We start from the raw sequence: 18,627 nt of genomic DNA, 5'->3' as shown, positions 1-18,627 counted from the left end.
CAGGAAGGGAGGCTCTGGGCAGCAACTGTTTGCTCTGAAGTGGCCTTCAGACCAAGGCTCTCCCAGGCAGGGGACCCCGGGAGGCAGAGATATGGGGTTAGACAGGTCTTCACAATCTCTGTGGATGTGGCTCCCCTCACAGGGACAAAGAACAGCCCTGTGGTACGCCAGCACCCCCAGACATCACCCAGCCTATGGGGCGGTCATGAAGTGTCCCTGCTGCACCCTTGCACCCTTGCACCCTCTGTATGGAAACCAAGGGTGGCAAAACCAGTGTTGGTGAGGAGAGGGGTGCTCACAGACTGGCGGCCTGCCCTCCCCCCCCCCCAGCACTTACCACCTTGGCCCGAGCCTTGCTAACTGCCACTTCCATCTCCTCAGCCGCAGAAGGGTCACTGGGAGAGCCACACTTATAGTCCATGGGGTCCTCACCCGGGCCCCGCTGCTTGAGGCTGTTGGCGACCATCTGAATAGCCCGCATCCACTCCTCCCTGTGAGGGACACGTCAGAAGAGCCGTGATTCCCAGGGAGCCTGGGCAAGAAGGATAGAGCCCCATCCCCTCCAAGGGGAGCAAATGACCAAACGCCCTTGAGCATTCTGAAGAGATCTGTCTGAGGTTAGGGTGAGCTGATGGGACAGGACTGAAATTTTACAGATCCTCTGGCTGCAGTGCATAAAAGAGGGCCAGCGCAGAATAAGACTATTATCTATGTCCTAGGAGGGGCCTGGCCTGAGAGCCACCTGAAGTGAGCAGTAATCAAATGACCCAAGCAGGGAGACCATCTTCCCTCACAGCCCCTTGAAAACGAGCCACCACCCGACTCTGGAATAAGGGAAACACAGTGCTCCTCGGGGTTCCTCCCAAACAAATGACAAGCACAATGTTTTGTAAAAACAAACCAAGAGTAAAAGGAAGAAAGAATTCATTAGCCAAAAGAAGCTGAAGATCTCACATGGCAAGATCACTGCAGGGAGGAGGCTGTCTGCCAGGAGGGCTCTGGGACAGGGGTTCCTAGTGGGACAGGGACAGAAAACAGAAGGTGGCAGACAAGGAAGCAGCCAAAAGGAGCCTGGTTTAAGAATAAACTATTTCTGTCACTCACGATGTAGAACTTGCTCGGAAATAACTTTCTTTGGATACTTGCAAACCATTCTGTCTCTAGAAAGGGAAGATAGATCTAGGAGAAATAAGTGAAAACAACCAGAGGCCACAAAAAAGAAAGGAGGAGGCTGAATGATACTCAATTTTCCATTCCCCTCCCATGTCTGACTCACTACACAATTTTAGGTGGCTCAACCCAGTATATGTTGAACCCTCCACGGATTCTGTGTCTATAAAACAGCCACCACGTGAACAGCGAGAAAGATAAAAAGCACACTGAGAAGGAAAAAATTCAAAGAGCACAAGCAGGTAACTTCCCAAATCACAGATAAGCCTCAGGGAGACTGGCCAGTCAGCCACACATCTTCCAGAATCAGCTCCAGCCCCAGGCAGCAGGGGAAACTGCCTGCACTCCTGAGCCACTGAGGCCCCTGGCCAAGGTCATTCAGAGAGCAAGTGGCCTGGGAGCCGGGGCCACCCTGCTGGGCTGTGCTAAGCCTCCACGCCATCATGTCCCAAGAGCACTAGAGCTACTGCAGACAGTCCAGCAGCCCCACGGCACACATCTTCCCATGTTGTGATAACTGCTGGAATCTGGGTGCATCTTATGGTTGGTGGTCTATCTTGACTGGGTTTACCAAAGAGTGGCCACAGGACTGAGCTTCCCAGGTGCTGGGAAGTTCAGGGAATGTGTGTGAAACATCTATGCAAGGGGCGCCCTGCAGCTCAGAAAAAGGAGGGAGATCTATATACGGACTTGAGATGACCTCGGACATCTTAAGGGACAAAAAGAAGGTGTAGAACAGTGCTGAGTGTCACACTATAGGACTTAGAAACAAAAGGAATATGTGCACAGGCACATGTGTACACACTAGCATGGACGTCTCTGGAAGGATGTGCTTGACACAGGGCCTGGCTGCCTCCAGGGAGGGGAACTGGGAGTCAGGGGCAAGGAGGAGTCTCATTCTGCTGTCCCCCAATCGCCAACACTCCCAGAGCACTCCCCTCTCCTTTTGCATTACAGATGGGGAAACTGAAGCACAGGTTTAAAAAATAAAAGTCAAGAAAAACACAGTGGGTCCTGTGAGCCTGGCAGCTGGAAATCACAGAGGGCCTGTGATCTTTCAGAATCGAAGGGCAGGGCCATTCTTGCTTAGTTCCTGGGCTTGCTGAACCAAGCAGTCACCACCGGAGGCCCCGGTTCACACCCAGAAGATCCAAGTCTCAAAGTGACCTTGCTCACAGGAGATGGTGCTTCATAAGACAGATGTGTGAATACTGCCAGCACCAACATCAAGTGCCAGCACACTGGCCATTCCTGGGCTGGATCTGGGGGCCCCAGAACACGTATGTCAGGCCCACGAGGGCAGGGATTTCATCTACTGGTATGTGGTACAAGGCAGCACCTGAGCAGGCACTCTGCAGGTATCCGGGGAATCAGTGAGCAAGGCGGCCAAAGTTCAAGAGGCCCCAGACTCAGTGCACACAGAGGCTCAGTGCACACCCAGACGGATCATACCCAGGACGGGTACACATGGAGACCCAATGAGCACCCACACAGATTATACCAAGGCCCAGCACACATGCAGGCAGAACAACAGTGGCCTCTTCCCTCTCTGAGCCAACACCTCAGGCTGCCATTTCTCAACTTGTTTTAACCCATGACCTCTTTGGGACAAATTACAGTATAAATCCCTAACCCTGAATTCATATTTCTATTTTTCAGAAAATGGGAAAGGGGTGGCACATCCCATGGTACACTTTATCAGATCATAATCGTCCTCTTAGAAATTTTTATTTAAAGATTTATTTATTTATTCATGAGAGACACAGAGGAGAGAGAGAGAGAGGCAGAGACATAGGCAGAGGGAACTCCTGCATGGAGCCGGACGTGGGACTCGATCCTAGGTCTCCAGGATCACGCCCTGGGCTGAAGGCAGCGCTAAACCGCTGAGCCACCTGGGCTGCCCTCTCTTAAAAATTTTAAATGCTTGAAAAAAAAAAAAGAAAATTTTAAATGCTGACTTCAGGTATAACCATGGATTGAAAAGAAAACAAATCACTGGGGCACCTTGGGGGGTCGGGGGCTCAGTTGGTTAAAGCATCTGACTCTTCAGCCTAGGTCTTGATCTCAGGTTGTGAGTTCAAGCCCCACGCTGGACTCCATGCTAGACATGGAGCCTGAAAAGAATAGAAAAAAAATAAATTACCCATCTCCTAAAAGACATTAGAAAGAATAAAATATGTATATATCTCACATATAGAGATCTTAAGAGATCGTCACACGAAAAAAAGCAAGTTGAAGGCTAAGATGCAAAGTGTGCCATCATCTGTTTATAAGGGAGGAGAACACAGTCCATCAACAGAAGCCTGGATAAACAAATGATGGTTCATCCACACCATGGAAACACTGGAAGCAGAACCAAGGGGCCTCTCTGGGCCGCAGAGCTGGTGATGAGATGCATGGGCTCAAACAGCAACTCTGCCACCAGGGCCAGATGACCCCTCCTCAATAGACTAGGGACACTGAGGTGCAGGTGAGCCACTATGTATAGAGCACAGCACACAGGAAGTGTTCAAGGAAGGTGTTCAAGATGCTGGGTGAGGTCTGGACCCAACCCATCCACCCTGGTTCATGATGCCCAGGCCCACAGGAAGCCAAGGAACCCACAGACATGGAGGAGGTTGTGCAGGGGTAACTGGGGCTCTCCTGCTGCCAGACAAGCCCCCAATCCTGTTCCAACTGGACCAAGATTGCAAAGTTGCAGCACAGAATTCCAGAGAAAAAGCAAGGGCCTCTGTCCAGGATACTCCTTAAGGGTTTGCAACATGGTGTGTCTGGGGCAGAGGGGAGCTCCCACCCCAGAGCTGGGGCTGCTGTGCCTTCCACCCGTCAAAGGAGAGCTCCCAGGGGAACCAATCCCCTTCCCCCAGAGACATGATGGGAAAAAAAAAAAAAAAAAAAGCTTCTTCCATACTCACAGAGAACACTAGAGAGAGGGGGACATTTCTGATGTGGAAATCAAGGCACATAGAGATGGAGTCACTTGTGGGGGTCATGCAAACAGAAGGTGGCAAAGCTGAGACTCACACCCTGGCCCTTGTACTCCTGGCACCATGCCGCCACTCCCTGATGAGAATTAGCTTCCTTCCCAGATGAGGCCCGGGAGATTAAGCAGGGCCCTCTCACAGAAGACTCAGGGAATAAGGGACACTGATGCCATGGAGCTGGGGCGGGAGTGAAGGAAAGCCACCCACTGGGAGTTCTGACCTTGGCCACTGTTGTGAGAGGGGCCTCCCTCACCAGACAGCAATAGAAATGCTGTGGCTCTTGGAGCACACTGTGGCCAGAAGCTACACAGGTGCTTTATGTGCCATAAACCTGAGTTGGCCCACAACCCTCCCAAGTAGGTACTGCTACTCACCTCATTCTATAAACGGGGCGACTGGAGGCACGGAGACACAAGCAACTGACCAATTACACAGCCTGTCAGCAGAAGCTGCAGGTCACAAACCCACGTGTCCCTACCGCCCTCGAAGCACTTCTGTCAACTGAGTACTTTCGGGTAGCTTCTCATCCTTCATGTGGGCTCTGGGGCCATGGGAAGCACATCGGGGGGAGCCCTGCTCCCCCAGCAGCACTAAGCGGAATGCAGACCTGCTCAGGAGGAGGCCTCTGGGCCCGGAGCTCAAGTCCACGGCAAACTGCTGTGGGGCCCTGTAAGACATCACTTCTCATCTGCCTCCCATGCATCAGGGCATGACACATTGGCTGAAAAGCAGACTCTGGAGCCAATGGCCTGGCATGAGCCCTGGGTCTTCCCTTCCTGGTGGCAATGCCGGGCCATCTGACTTTCCCGTGCCTCAGTTGGCTGACATGTAGGGCTGGGACCAGGGGGTTGTGTGTGTAAGGACAAAATGAGCAGGAGACAAAAAGTGCTTAGGGTAGTGCCTGGCATGGAGCAAACACCTCAAAGGGCTGGAGTGAGAACTCACCTAGCCGGCTAGTGAATACTTCCTGAGCACTTTCAGTGTGCCAGGCCTGCATTCTGGTGCTGAGGGTGAAGCCGGGAAGCCTGGGGTGTGCGCAGAAGGCCTGGTAGGTGCCAGCCTTGCTGGGGTGACAGAGAGAGGAACTGAGGAGACAAGGGCAGGAGAGAGGACCAGCCCAGAATGGACTGGGCTCCACACAGCATTGTGTTAGGGACGGATGTCTTCATCCTTCATGGCCTGGGAAGCCGCTAAAGGGTTTGTGCGGGGGATGACGGGATCTAATTTCTGTTTCAAGTCTGCAGCTACAGTGGGATGTGGATTGTGGGTAGGGAGAGGAAGCATCAGGAGTCTATGGCAGTCCTCCAGGCCAAGGGTGCCAGGTGGCAGAGGGGATGGAGAAGAGAAAAGGCACCAGTACATGCAATTCCATGGGGGCAGCCTGGGCCAGCCGCTTCCTCCTCTGTTCCCCACCATGGCCAAGGCCCTGAGCTCTAGTGAGGGTGGCACAGCGCTGGTCCTATTCTGCAGCCTGAGGCAAAGTGTGTCTAGCATGTTTAAGGAATTGCAGAGAGATCAATGTGACTAAAGTGAGGCAACTAGCAATAGAAAATGATTCTGGGGGCGCCTGGGTGGTTCAACTGGCTAAGCGTCTGCCTTGGACTCAGGTACATGATCCCAGGGTCCTGGGATCAAGCCCTGTGTTGTCAGGCTCCCTGCTCAGCAAGGAGTCTGCTTCTCCCTCTGCCCCTGCTCATGTGTGCGTGCTCTATCTCTGTCTCAAATGAATAACTAAAAATCTTTTTTTTTTAAAGGGAAAAAAATGATTCTGTAGAAGAGACCAGATCATGTAGCACTCTGTAGAATACGACATAAACTAGGGCGCCTGGGTGGTTCAAGTCTGGTTAAGTGGCCGACTCTTGATCTCAGCTCAGGTCTTGATCTCAGGTCCTGAGTCTGAGCCCCCTTTGGGCTCCACACTAGACACTGGAACCTACTTTAAAAAAGGAGGGGGGTCCCTGGGTGGCTCAATCAGTTGAGCATCTGACTCTTGATTTCTTTTTTTTTTTTTTTTATGATAGTCACAGAGAGAGAAAGAGCCATAGGCAGAGGGAGAAGCAGGCTCCATGCACCGGGAGCCCAATGTGGGATTCGATCCCGGGTCTCCAGGATCGTGCCCTGGGCCAAAGGCAGGCGCCAAACCGCTGTGCCACCCAGGGATCCCTGACTCTTGATTTCGACTCAGGTCATGATCTCAGGGTCATGGAATCAGAGCAGAGTCAGCTTGTCCTCCCTCTGCTCCTCCCAAGCCTCTGCGCTCTTTCCCTTTCTCTCAAAAAAAAAAAAAAAAAAAAAAAAAGAATATGGCATAAACTCTGGAGTTTACTCCCCAGTGGAAGTAAAGCCACTCAGAATCCTAAGCAGAGAAATGACATGGTAAGAGTTACATTAAAAAGGTCATAACAGGGATCCCTGGGTGGCGCAGCGGTTTGGCACCTGCCTTTGGCCCAGGGCACGATCCTGGAGACCTGGGATCGAATCCCACATCGGGCTCCCAGTGCATGGAGCCTGCTTCTCCCTCTGCCTGTGTCTCTGCCTCTCTCTCTCTCTGTGTGACTATCTGACTATCATAAATAAATAAGTTAAAAAAAAAAAGGTCATAACAATGTGATGCACTATTAAGTATACCAGCTAAGACCAAACGTCTGTGAACTTCTCCTGTAAACCACCACGGAGTAAATATTTTAGGCTTTGTAGGCCACACGATCTCTGTTACAAGTATTCAGCTCTGCCACAGTGGCAAAAGCAGCCATAGATAGTCTAGAAATGAATGGGCACAGCGTGTTCCAATAAAACTTTCTTTGCAAAAACAGGAGGCTGGGGCCATGGTTTGCCAACCCTGCTCAGGCCCTAATTTCTGGTTTACAAGAAATATAAGCAGAGAGGAACAAAGTAAACAATGCCAAAAGGCAGTAAGATATCACATCCTGAGTGTGAGACATTCTACAAGACAACTAGCCCGGCTTGTGAAAAACAAAAAACAAAAAACAAAAACCACATTGTGTGAGGGGAAAAGACAGGGCTCAACGAGGTAAAAATAGGCCAAAGAGACAAGTACCTTGAACGAATCCCAGTTTGAAAAACATTTTGAGGACAACCGGGGAAATCCTAGTAGACATGGCCACGGAGAGGGGATTGGGAAATACCTACAACGCACAGTCACCTCAGGTATGGTAACAGCATCATGACTCTATAGGAGAAACTCCTTATTCTTAGCAGATGCTTGCTGACGTATAAGGAGCAAAGTGTCAAGACGAAGTGCACAATTCAGCAGAAAACAAAGCCAGATAAGGCAAACCCGGCAGATGCTGGATGTGTGAGTCTAGGAGCAGGGTACCTGGGTGTTTGTTTCCTATAGTATTCTTGCCATGTTCTCGTGCCTCTCAAACAACGTGGCTGGGGTGGGACAGAATTTAGGGGAAGGCAGGAGAGGCTACCAGGAGCCCTGGGGAGCAGGCCACTGTGGCATCCAGACAACACCCCTACCCCGCGCCCCACCTCTCCCCAGGCTCAGGCCTGTGTGGGGCAGGCCGGTGAGGTCAGTGGGAGTGGGCACCCTCCCTCTTGCTAGCTCTCACCTCCCCCAGGGCTAAGGTCAGGAATGGGGGGAGGGCGGGGTCTGGCCTCAGAGCAGCTCCAGCAGATTTCTTTCCAGCAGGAGCAAATGCTAAGAAAAGGAGCAAGGTGGAGACTGTCCACCCCCTACAGTCCTGGTAAAGGATTCTTTCCCTTGCTGAAGAGCCCAGAATCTCACTAAAATGCAAAGCAGAGTGGGGCTCTTGCCTACAACACTTTACCCACTCCCCACTGCTCCTTCTCCAGGCTTGTGAATGGTGTGCCACGTACTGCTGAATCAAGGGTTTCCTGTTTATCAGCTCCCTGAATCTCTGAGAGATCTTGTGACAAACCCCAACTGATTCATGAGTGAGGAGCCCTGGAGGGATCTCCCTCTGGAGTCCACGACCTGGCTGAACTCACCGGCTTCAAGGCCTCCCCTTGCCCTCTCCCAAGGCCCCTGGCCCATGATTCTTTACTGACACAGAACTCTCTGTGGTTCCTGAGATGACATCCTGTCTCACCTCTGGGCCTGAACACAAGCTAGTCCCTTTTTCTGGAGTCACCTCGGCCAACACCCAGGCCCTATGCACCTACTGGTCTCCATTTGTTTTTACTGGCAGCCCATGGTTTCTTCTGTCCCCAGCTTTCAATGGAGTAACCCCTCAGCTGGCCTGAGATGGTAGGTAGTTCTGCTATGCAGGGCAGGCATAATTTAACTTTGGGAAGCCACACAATGACAATTACAGTACAGATTGTGGAAACACACAATATCATTTTGTGTGTCCTCCGGATATGCACTGTCCGAGGGGGGAGCCACCAGCTATTTATGGCTACTTACGTTTAAGCTGATTAAACAAAGACAAAAATTCCATTTTACAGTCTAGCCACATTTCACATTTCCAAAGCACCTGTGGCTACTGGCCCCCCTCTCAGATACCACAGGTATTCAATATTTCTATCATGGCAGAAGGTTCTCGTGGGTGGCACTGTTTTCCTGGATTCTCCACAGCGTCAGCTGAATCCTCATCCCCACCCCCAGCCAAGCCAAAGGAGTGTTTCTCAAAGTGAGGTCCAAAGGGACAAAGTGGGGAAAAAGATACTTGCTACTCATTACAAAGGTCTAAGCTCCCTCATACAGAAAGAGCTTTCAAGAAAAAGACCAACTACTCAACTGAAAAATAAGCAAAGGTTACGAACAAACAGTTCGGAACAGGAAACTCATGTGACCTTGAACGTTGGGGAGGATGCTCGAACTCCCCCATAAAGACAAAACGACCAGTGAAAACTACCTTCAGGTGCCACTTCTCACCGATCAAACTGGTAAAAATCCAAAGGTTTGAAAACACAAGGCTGCAAGGACATTCAGACATCACCGAAGAGAAACACTTCTCAAAATCACCAGTGCATGTTCCCTGTGACCCAGAAGTCCCATGTCTAAGAATTCCCCTTATAGATTCACCTGTACGTATGTCCAACGAGGTAAGCATTCAGGTACTTCACCGTGGCCCCACCTGTAATGAGCCACTGCCCAGAAACAACCCCAATCATCATTCGTAAAGAACTGCTAAGTAAATCTGGGGACACAGATGCGCAGCTGCTGAAGACAAAACCAGAGCCAGCACGGCGGAGGTGGCTCTCTGTAGGCTGAAGCAGAAAGATTCCCCAAGACCAAGAAAGTAAAAAGGAGAGTTCAGAAGTCTGTGTACAATACTACCTTTTGTGTAAAAAGAACCAGCCAGGGGAGCAGAGTGCAAAAGTCTATCTGAATGAGCTCGTCCACCCATGAAGCTCTCCAAGACACAGATGAACGGTCAGCAAGGGGCTGTATGTGACAGACACCTCCTGACACTGTTTGATTTTTGAACCAGGTAAATCTGTATCATCTCTTCCAATGACTAAACCAATTGTTTTAACCATCCGCTTCAAAATCAGTGGCTATAGTCATTAAAAATGCAGCTCCCTGACCCCCCACAGATTTGCAGACAATGGGAGGGCCTGAAGTGGGCCCAAAGCTTCATACCATTAAACTCTCCCCATGATTCCAGTGCACCCTCCAGTCTAAGAACACAGAAGAAAGTCTGTAGACTAAGAACCCCTGCTCTTTCCAGCTCTCAGCAGAGCTCAGACAGGAAACTCCTAGGCAGGGGCCCAGGGGACTCTGTCCTGGCTACTCTCAAAGGGCGGCCACACAGAGGCTGCAACTCGCCTCTCATCTGGAGAGTCTACGTGGAAGGTCCTCTCGATGACAGTGGTCCACTGCAGGCAGCGTATGACAAAGGTGTTGGGCCGTGGCCTCTCAGTCTTCATCAGCTGGCATTCTGTAGACAAAGAGAGAGGACAGAGCCAGGAGAGTGAGGACACAGCCCTGCCAGCCTGCAGCCCACAAGGCCTGAGCCACCTCCTGCACTCCAGATGGTGTGGTGATACGTTAGTGACTGAGTCAGCCCTGGCCTTGTCTCTGTGGGGCTCAAGGTCCAGAGTGTGTTGGGGAGGGGGCCAGACCACCAGATGATGACAGCCCAGTGGTCAGGCTTGTGAAGGGGGAAGCCCAGGGGGCAGCCAACCTAGCCCAGAGTTCAGGGGGCATCCCAGAGGAAGCGGCGTCTCTGCACTGAGCCCTCACGGACAACAGAATGTAGTCAGCCTACAGAAGGGTGCATCACATACAGAAGCCCAGAAGTGCAACAGAGTCCAGCACAGCAACGGAATGGTGGATTCTGCTCTAGATGTAAGAAGGGGAGAAGAGAAGGGCAGGCTGGAGGTGGACAGGGCTTGGACTGCAGGATCCAGGGTGTGTGGTGAGGAACCTGGACTTTGTCTTGAGGACAACAGGGAGCCACAGAAAGTTTTCAATAGGGAAAAGACACGAAGAGATTTAGACAGATCCTTCTGGCTGCCAGAGACAGTGAGAGAGAAGGGAGGCCAGGGGCCCAAGGAGAAGGCTGGGGCCACACCACAGTGTGGTGGGCCATGGGGAGAGGAGGGTAGACAGGGAGACAGGCCACAGGAGAGGTAAAGGCCACTAGGACAGGGCCCAGGCCTCTGGCCTGAGCACCAGTGGGCAACACAGCCCTCCCTGGAAGAGAGACAGTAGGAGAGGCTGGGGAGAGGAGTTGAGGCCAGTTTGCGACAGGGTGGGGAAGCAGGATTGGAGGACACTCAAGGAGATATGCACAAATAGCTGCTCAGGATAGGCTGAAGTTCAAGTGAGAAGCTGGTGTGGGGCACAGCCACATTGGGGTCACCACAACACAGAGAAAGTGACCAAGACAAGGCTTTAAGCAGGACAGAGAGGGGACTGGAGCTGGATTCAGAGTCATGGGTGGGAGTGGCCTCGGGTGCTGTTGGGTAAGAAGCAGGAGCAGGGAGCTGGGTGGGAGAGGGTGATGGTCTGGACTGAGGAGCTAGCTGCCTCTTAGGAAGTAGGACAATGAGGATGTGGAGATCGATTCAGGTGCCAGAGCAGGAAGGAAGCAGGGAGTCAGCGGCAGGACTGTGGTTCTGTAAGGCCCAGGCAAGGGACTGGGGGCTGGTAAGCTTTCACTGGCCAGAGTCCAGCTGGAAGGCACCACTTGGGGTACCACAGGGGACAGAGGATGTGAAGTTAGCTCTGCCATCAGCTGAGCGGGAGGCCACACTGTCTCTAGGTTAGAGGGACAGAGAAGTGGGCTGTTACCAGAGTGAAGGACAGCAGGCACCTGACACCAACCAGAACCATGGGGCCTGGCCAGCAGATTCAGAACCGCAGAGGCAGTACTGCCTGGGGCGAGGGGCTGGGGAAATGCCTGGCTTCTCCCTTCTTCCTGCTCCCCACTGGCCACCAGTTCAGCCTTCCCACCCCAGGCTCAGCTGACACAAAGGTGGGGCAGGTGGGAAGGGGGGGAGATGGATCCGAGGGCAGGCAGGCCCCAGAGAGGCCCATGCCTGAGAAAGGCCAACCCCATGTGCCCCTGGACCTGCCAGCGGTTCCCTGAGCACCTGAACTCTGGCGTGGCATGTCCCGAGACGCACCTGCGACAGAGAAGTTGTTCAGGGGGGGCAGGGTCTGGTCAGGGGCGTCAGGCCGCTCCTTGTATCCAATAAAGGAGCCGTCACTCTTCAACAGGAAGTACCGGGGCCTCCAGGTCTTGATGTATTCACCTGAACAGTGGCGGGGGGGGGGGGGGGGGGGGGGGGAGAGGTGAAGGTGGGCAGCTCTGTGTGATAGCACCTCACAAAGGGTGCCTGGGTGGGAGGAGGGTTGACGAGAGGGCAGAGAGGAGAGTACCTCTCCTAGAGAAAACCTCCAGGCAGCCCCTGCTGACGCAGGCTGGGCACTGGGCTGGGCCCCAGTGATCCAGAGGTCAGGCCTGGCAGGAAGGCGCCTGCCGCAGCGCCCCAGGGCACCAGCTGCCTCAGCGTGCGGCCAGCGGCAAGCCATCCCGGCTGTCCTTGCCAGCGCGTGGCCCGGTCCCAGGGGAGGCCCAGGCTTCCAAATACACATGCCCTGTGGCCCTGTAAGGCCAAATCCCACGGGCTGGTATTCACCAGGACAGCCGTGCAGGTGGATCAAATGTCAAAACACTGTGCCAGGCAGAGTGTAACTGCTGCTGCGCCCTCTGAGTGCCCCTTCATTGCTTCCATTTGTTCAAACCGTGAATATCCCAGCACCCCACGTACACATGTCCATACTGCAAGGACCCACTCCTCAGAGGGCTGCTAAGGATTAAAACAAGATGGTGAAACAGACCTACAGAAAAACTCATGTGTAAATGTCCACAGCAATATTATTCGTAATTGTAAAAAGGGGAAACTCAAAGTCCATCAACTAATGAAGAGACAAAACAAGGCATAAACATACAATAGAATATTATTCAGTCACATGAAGAAATTATCACTGCATGCTGCAGCTTATGCTAAGTGAAAAATGCTTCTCACGAGGGACCACAAATTATAATTCCATTTGTATAAAATGTCCAAAGCAGGCAAATCTATAGGTGAAAAGCAGATTAGTGGCTGCCCAGGACTGGGAGGGGGTGGGGGAACCCAAGGGGGAGGTTGGAGGGCAATGGCCAAGGGGGAGGGCAGCTTCCCTTCCAGGAGAGTTAAAATGCTTTAAATTGACTGCAGTAGGGGGCCCACAACTCTGACTACACCAAAAGCCACTGAACCATATATTTTAAGTGGCTGAATTGGGGGTGCCTGGGTGGCTGTCTGCCTTTGGCTCACGTCATGATCCCACCAGGGTCCTGGGATACAGCCCCATGCTGGGCTCCCTGCTGAGCGGGGAGTTAGCTTCTGCCTCTGACCCTCCCCTGTCTCATGCTCTCTCTCACTCTCTCTCTCTCTCTCTCTCTCTCGCAAATAAAGGGATAAAATCTTGAAATAAAAATAAATAAATGGCCAAATTGTATGGTGTGTGAATTCTAGTTCATGCTGTTAAAAAACATGAGATGGAAACCATAAGACACCCAGCTTAGGGCCCAACACACCACAGGTGCTCAATAAATGCTTCTTATCAGCCCACTATGCAAGGAGGCAAGCAATAAAAGGCTGTGCTAGGGCCCTTGTTCATTTGGCACATGGGAGACAGGATGGCAGGGTGGGCTCTCAGCTCGGTGTGCTGTGTGGCCTCCAATAAGTCACTTCACTTCTCTGAGTCTTTGTCTCTTCTCATGGGGATCTCCATTAACTGATGACAATGATTAGGTGACACTCTAGTGGTACTCTGTGTCAGGAATTGCCCTAAGTATCTTTTAAGGACTTAACTTATTCAATGCTTTCCAATGTCGATATTACACGACTCAATGTACATAAAGTTCAAGAGCCAGCAAAATCCCAAATCCAATAGCACAAAGGAAGGATTATACGACATGACCAAGAGGGTTTGATCCCAGGAATGCAAAGGTGGTTCAATATATGAAAACCAGTCAACATAATACACATTAATAGAACAAAAGAGGGAAAAATTCACATGATCATCAGCAGAAAACTATTTGACAAAATCCAACATCCCTTCATGATAAAAAATACTCAGCAAGCTGAGAATAGAAGAGAATTTCCTCCACATGATAAAGGGCATTTAGGAAAACCCAGAGCTAACATCATTCAATGCTGAAAGACTGACAACTTTCTTGTTAATATCAGGGAAAAACCAAGATGTTTACTGCTTTCACCACTGCTATTAAACACTTCTGGCTGCACCAGAAGTTCTAGCCAGAGAAAAAGAAAAAGAAAGAGAGATAAAAGGCACCAAACTTGAAAAAGAAAAAGCAAAACTATCTATATTTGCAGATAACATGATCCTATATATAAAAAATCACAAGGAATCCATAAAGTAATGACAAGAGCTAATAAATGTGGCAAGATCAACACACAAAACCAGTTGTTGTTTCTGTACATTAGCAATGAACAATCCAAAAAGGAAATTTTAAAAATTTCCATTTACAGTAGCACAAGGAGGGATCCCTGGGTGGCGCAGCGGTTTGGCGCCTGCCTTTGGCCCAGGGCCTGATCCTGGAGACCCGGGATCGAATCCCACGTCGGGCTCCCGGTGCATGGAGCCTGCTTCTCCCTCTGCCTGTGTCTCTGCCTCTCTCTCTCTCTGTGACTATCATAAATAAATAAAAATTAAAAAAAAAAAAACAGTAGCACAAGGAGTTAAAAGATGTACACACTAAAAACTACAAAATACTGCTTTTAATAAATAGCTCAATTAAAAAATGAACAAAGGGCTTGAACAGACATTGCTCTAAAGATGTAAAAATGGCCATGAAAAAATGCTCAACATCATTAGGTACTGGGAAAATGCAAGTGAAAAGCAATAATGAGCTGCTACCTCACACCCACTAGAAGGATTGTAATTTAAAAGAGAGAGAAAAGAAAAGGGACGCCTGGGTGGCTCAGTCAGTTAAGCATCTGACTTTTCTTTTTTTTTTTTAAGATTTTATTTATTTATTTATTCATGAGAGACACAGAGAGAGAGGCAGACACATAGGCAGAGGGAGAGCAGGCTCCATGCAGGAAGCCCAATATGGTACTTGATCCCGGGACTCTAGGATCACGCCCTGAGCCAAAGGCAGACGCTCAAACACTGAGCCACCCAGGTGTCCCAAGCATCTGACTCTTGATTTCAGCTAAAGTCATGATCTCAGGTTGTGAGATGGAGCCCTGTGTTGGGCTCTGTCCTAGGCATGGAGCCTATTTAAGATTCTCTCTCTCCCTGTCCCTCTGTCCTTCCCTCCTCTAAAAAACTTTAAAAATAAGCAAAATAATAATAGAGAAAGAAAACAAAAACAGAACAATGCTGGTGAGGATATAGGAGAAATGAAACCCTTGTGCACTGTTAATGGGAATGTAAAATGCTGCAGTTCTGTGAAAAGTCTGGTGCTTCCTCCAAAATTTAAATACAGAATACACTATAGATCATAAATACAGAATATACAACCCTGATACATACAGACATAAAAACATATATAATCACACAAATTGCATGTGATTATGATTATGGAATACATGACCCAGTTTATTTTTATTTTTTAAAGACTTTATTTATTTATTCATGAGAGACACAGAGAGAGAGGCAGAGACACAGGCAGAGGGAGAAGCAGGCTCCATGCAGGGAGCCTGATGTGGAACTCGATCCCAGGTCTCCAGGATCACACCTTGGGCTGAAGGCAGCGCTAAACCGCTGAGCCACCTGGGCTGCCCATGACCCAATTTATATAACCTGTATAAATACAGATTATAAATATAAAACCTATGATCCAGCAATTCTACTCCCAGATTCGTACCCAAAAGAACTGAAAACAAGTGTTCAAAGGCTTGTACACAAATGTTTGTAGCAGCTCTATTCACAATAGCCAAAAGGTAGAAATAACCCAAATGTCTGCCACCAATGTATAGATCAACAAAATGTGGTATTTTCATACAATGGAAAGTTACATTAATGGCCATAAGAAGGAAAGAAGTAATCTCATCCATGCTACAATATGGATGAACCTCAAAGACATTATGGTAAGTGAAAGGGAGCTGGACACAAATGGCATTTCATTTTTATGAAATGCCCAGAACAAGTAAATCCTTAGACACAGAAAACAAAAATTGATGGCTGCCGGGGGCTGGAGGAGGGGGGCATAGGGAGTGACTGCTTAATGATGAGAATGTGTCAGAACTAGATAGAGGTAGAGGTTACACAACATCGTGAATGTACTAAGGGCTACTGAACTGTACACCATAAAATGGTCTTTTGTGTTACAGAAATTTCACCTTCATTTTAAAGAGCAAAACAAAACAATAAAACAGAAAAAACACACCTAAGGCTACCAGATGTTAGGTGAGTGTTCCTGTGTGGAAAGGGCAGGGCAGAGGGCTTCCAGGGATGGTCTTGTTCTACTTCTTGATCTGGACATTGGTTTTGGAGTGAGTTTATGATCCAGACACTCACCTGTGGTGTTTTATGTGTTGGTAATAAGGGGGGAAAAGAAAAGAAAAGAAACCTGAAAGGAAAGGAAAAACATCCTCACAATAATACCATTTTACAGATGAAAAAACTGAGGCCCAGAGAGGCTCCCAGAGACTCCTTACTTGTCCAAGGCTCAGGGGGAACTAGGATAGCTGGGCTTGGAACTCAGGTTTGTTCCATCCAGAGTCCATGCCCTTGACCACTACACTGTCTGCCTCAGTCCTGGCAGATGGGGGCTGGCCTGGAGGGGACCTGGCAAGGGGTGTGCTGAGACTGTGTCAGAAAGGGGAGAAACACATGGTATGAGTGATTCCAAGAGTTGTTCTCTCACTTTGCCTGCTCCTTGAGCAGACCCTGCTCAACAAGAGGTAGCCTGTGGGCCAGGCCTTGAGAGCACTGGTTTGGGAGGCAGAGGATAAGTCTTTGCTGAAACTTGGCAGTAAGGCAGTCTTCCTGCTGAGCCTCAGCTTCCTTGCTTATAAGACGGTGCCCACCTCACAGGACAGATATGGAAACGCAACAAAACTGGACTTGCCTACAGCAGAGCCCTTTGTCCAGCACAGAACGGACACATGGTAAACTGAGGCTCTGTTATTTTAGCCATCACAGCTGGGGTGAGATGGCACAGGTGCCCACCTTCTCTTGCCCACCTCTGCTCGGAATGGTGGGTCATGGGGGAGGCACCAGGCTGGCTCTGTGTAGAGGGTGTGACTCTTGATCGTGGGGTCGTGACTTCAAGCCCCACGTTGGGCCTAGAGCTTACTTTTAAAAAAAAAGAAATGAATGGCAGACAATGGGAGACCCAGGAGCACTGAGCATGTGTGTGTGAACAGTGCAAAACCAAAGTGGGTATGTCCAGATAAGCCATCCCAACAGCAGCTCATCTGGCCCCCTGCAGCATGAATAGAGGCATTGAAGGCCTAAGAGGCGCTGAGACCTATTTAATGCTATCAGCAGCCCTAGACCAGACACAAGCTCCCACCCCAGCTACAGTTCTCTGGCCACCTCCAGAACTCCTTACAGCCCAGCCCAGTGAGCCACTAGCCGGGGGAGACTCAGGAGCCTGAGACCCTGGCACACCCTAACACACTCAGCACCCCCACACAATCTCAGTCGTTCATTCAACAATCAGTTATGGAGCACCAACTGCATGCCAAGAACTTTCCTAGGCCCTGGGGTCACCACAATAAATAAGCCAGATAAAACCTCTGCCCTCGTAGAACTGAGTGGGAGGCCTGGGTTGTTAGCCCATTTTACCGATGTGAAACCAAGGCTCAGAGAGGTGACATAGCTTGCTCACAGTCACCAAGAGGAAGTGGCAAAGCCAGTGAGCACCACGCTTCTGGGGACAGGAGGCCTGGGCTCTGATAGCGTAGGCAAAGCTGCTGTCAAGGACTTCATTTCTCTGGGCCTCAGTTGACTACTAGCACTAGCACACGGGCCATGCCATGGCTCCCGACGCCCAGGGCTCAGATAGCCTGCAGGTCAACTAAAGCCAAGGGCCCAGCATGGCTGGATGCCACTTCCAGCTCGCCCTCGCTCTCTCCACGGCAGCCACCCTGGCCAACTCCACCAGGCACACTCTTGTCTTCGTCCCTGCTGTCCTGTTCCCTAGGACAGCCTTGCCTAGCTAAGTGTGTGTCTCCTTCCCTTGCCTCCTCTGGGCCTCCATCATTATCCCTTCCTCAGAGGCTCGCCCTCAGTCCCTACTGCTCACAACAGTACTCCTCATCACCTGACATTGTTATGTCTGCTTCTCTGTTCACTGACCCCAGCCCCCACAGGAATGTGAACTCCACGAGGGCACCACATGTCCCAAGAACCTGGGACCCCAGGACAGCCCAGCACACCACACACACTCAGTGAGTATTGACGGAATGAATGAATGTTGAGTATTACCTCACTACGTGACTTCCCATCCCTGAGCCTCAGCTTCTTCATCCATAAAGTGGGGCTATGACCAAGCCATGAATGCAGAGGCAGACTCAAGACTCGGCCTGGAGACTCGGCCCCAGGCAGGTTGCAGCTCCCCAGGCTGCTGCTGAAGGAGTCCACGAAACGAAACGGGCTTTTAAGGAGCTATTGGCCTGAGGCGGCCAGGTAGGGCTCAGCACGCTGGTGCCTCTGGCTGTAAAACCCCATACCTCTGCCTCCCCGACACCATCTGCCAGGAGGAAAGCCAAGGCAGGAAGGGAGATACACAATCCAGGGACAAACGTAGCCCCTTACCACGCTTATGGAGCCAGCCTTCTTTGATGACAGACACCTCGTTCATGGTGGCAGCGTGACACGCTGTCACCTAGCTTGGGACAGCCCAGGGCAGCAGGACATGCAGGAGGCGCGGTGGACAGAGCACAGTCTGTAAGATAAGAAAGGAGCTCATCAGAATGCAGGGGGGACCCCGCCTCGGCCCCTTCCCTCGGGAAGGCCAGGCTCTCTGGCCCCTCTAGTGGCTCTGCTGGCGCTGCACAG

The 18,627-nt window shown here is 50.7% G+C and overlaps 1 protein-coding gene across 7 annotated transcripts in view; it reads right to left on the bottom strand.

The window, feature by feature from the left end:
• The window catches only part of AKT2 (AKT serine/threonine kinase 2), a 50,522-nt gene that overhangs the window by 10,667 nt on the left and 21,228 nt on the right, over nt 1-18,627 (bottom strand). For 5 of the 7 annotated variants that reach the window (XM_072777648.1, XM_072777647.1, XM_072777667.1 and 2 more), the window contains exons 2-5: nt 18,385-18,514; nt 11,724-11,852; nt 9,915-10,030; nt 338-487 (exon numbers count right to left, since the gene is read on the bottom strand). In XM_072777648.1, the coding sequence (XP_072633749.1) occupies nt 338-487; nt 9,915-10,030; nt 11,724-11,852; nt 18,385-18,430 (441 nt within the window). In that variant the 5' untranslated portion in view covers nt 18,431-18,514. The remainder of the gene's footprint in view (nt 1-337; nt 488-9,914; nt 10,031-11,723; nt 11,853-18,384; nt 18,515-18,627) is intronic. The other 2 variants (XM_072777659.1, XM_072777662.1) reach the window with 1 other exon arrangement.

This window comes from Canis lupus, chromosome 1, assembly GCF_048164855.1.
Source record: "Canis lupus baileyi chromosome 1, mCanLup2.hap1, whole genome shotgun sequence".
NCBI classification, from domain to species: Eukaryota; Metazoa; Chordata; class Mammalia; order Carnivora; family Canidae; genus Canis; species Canis lupus.
The sequence above is the reverse complement of the archived record's forward strand: the minus strand, read 5'-3'. Positions and strand labels throughout refer to the sequence as shown.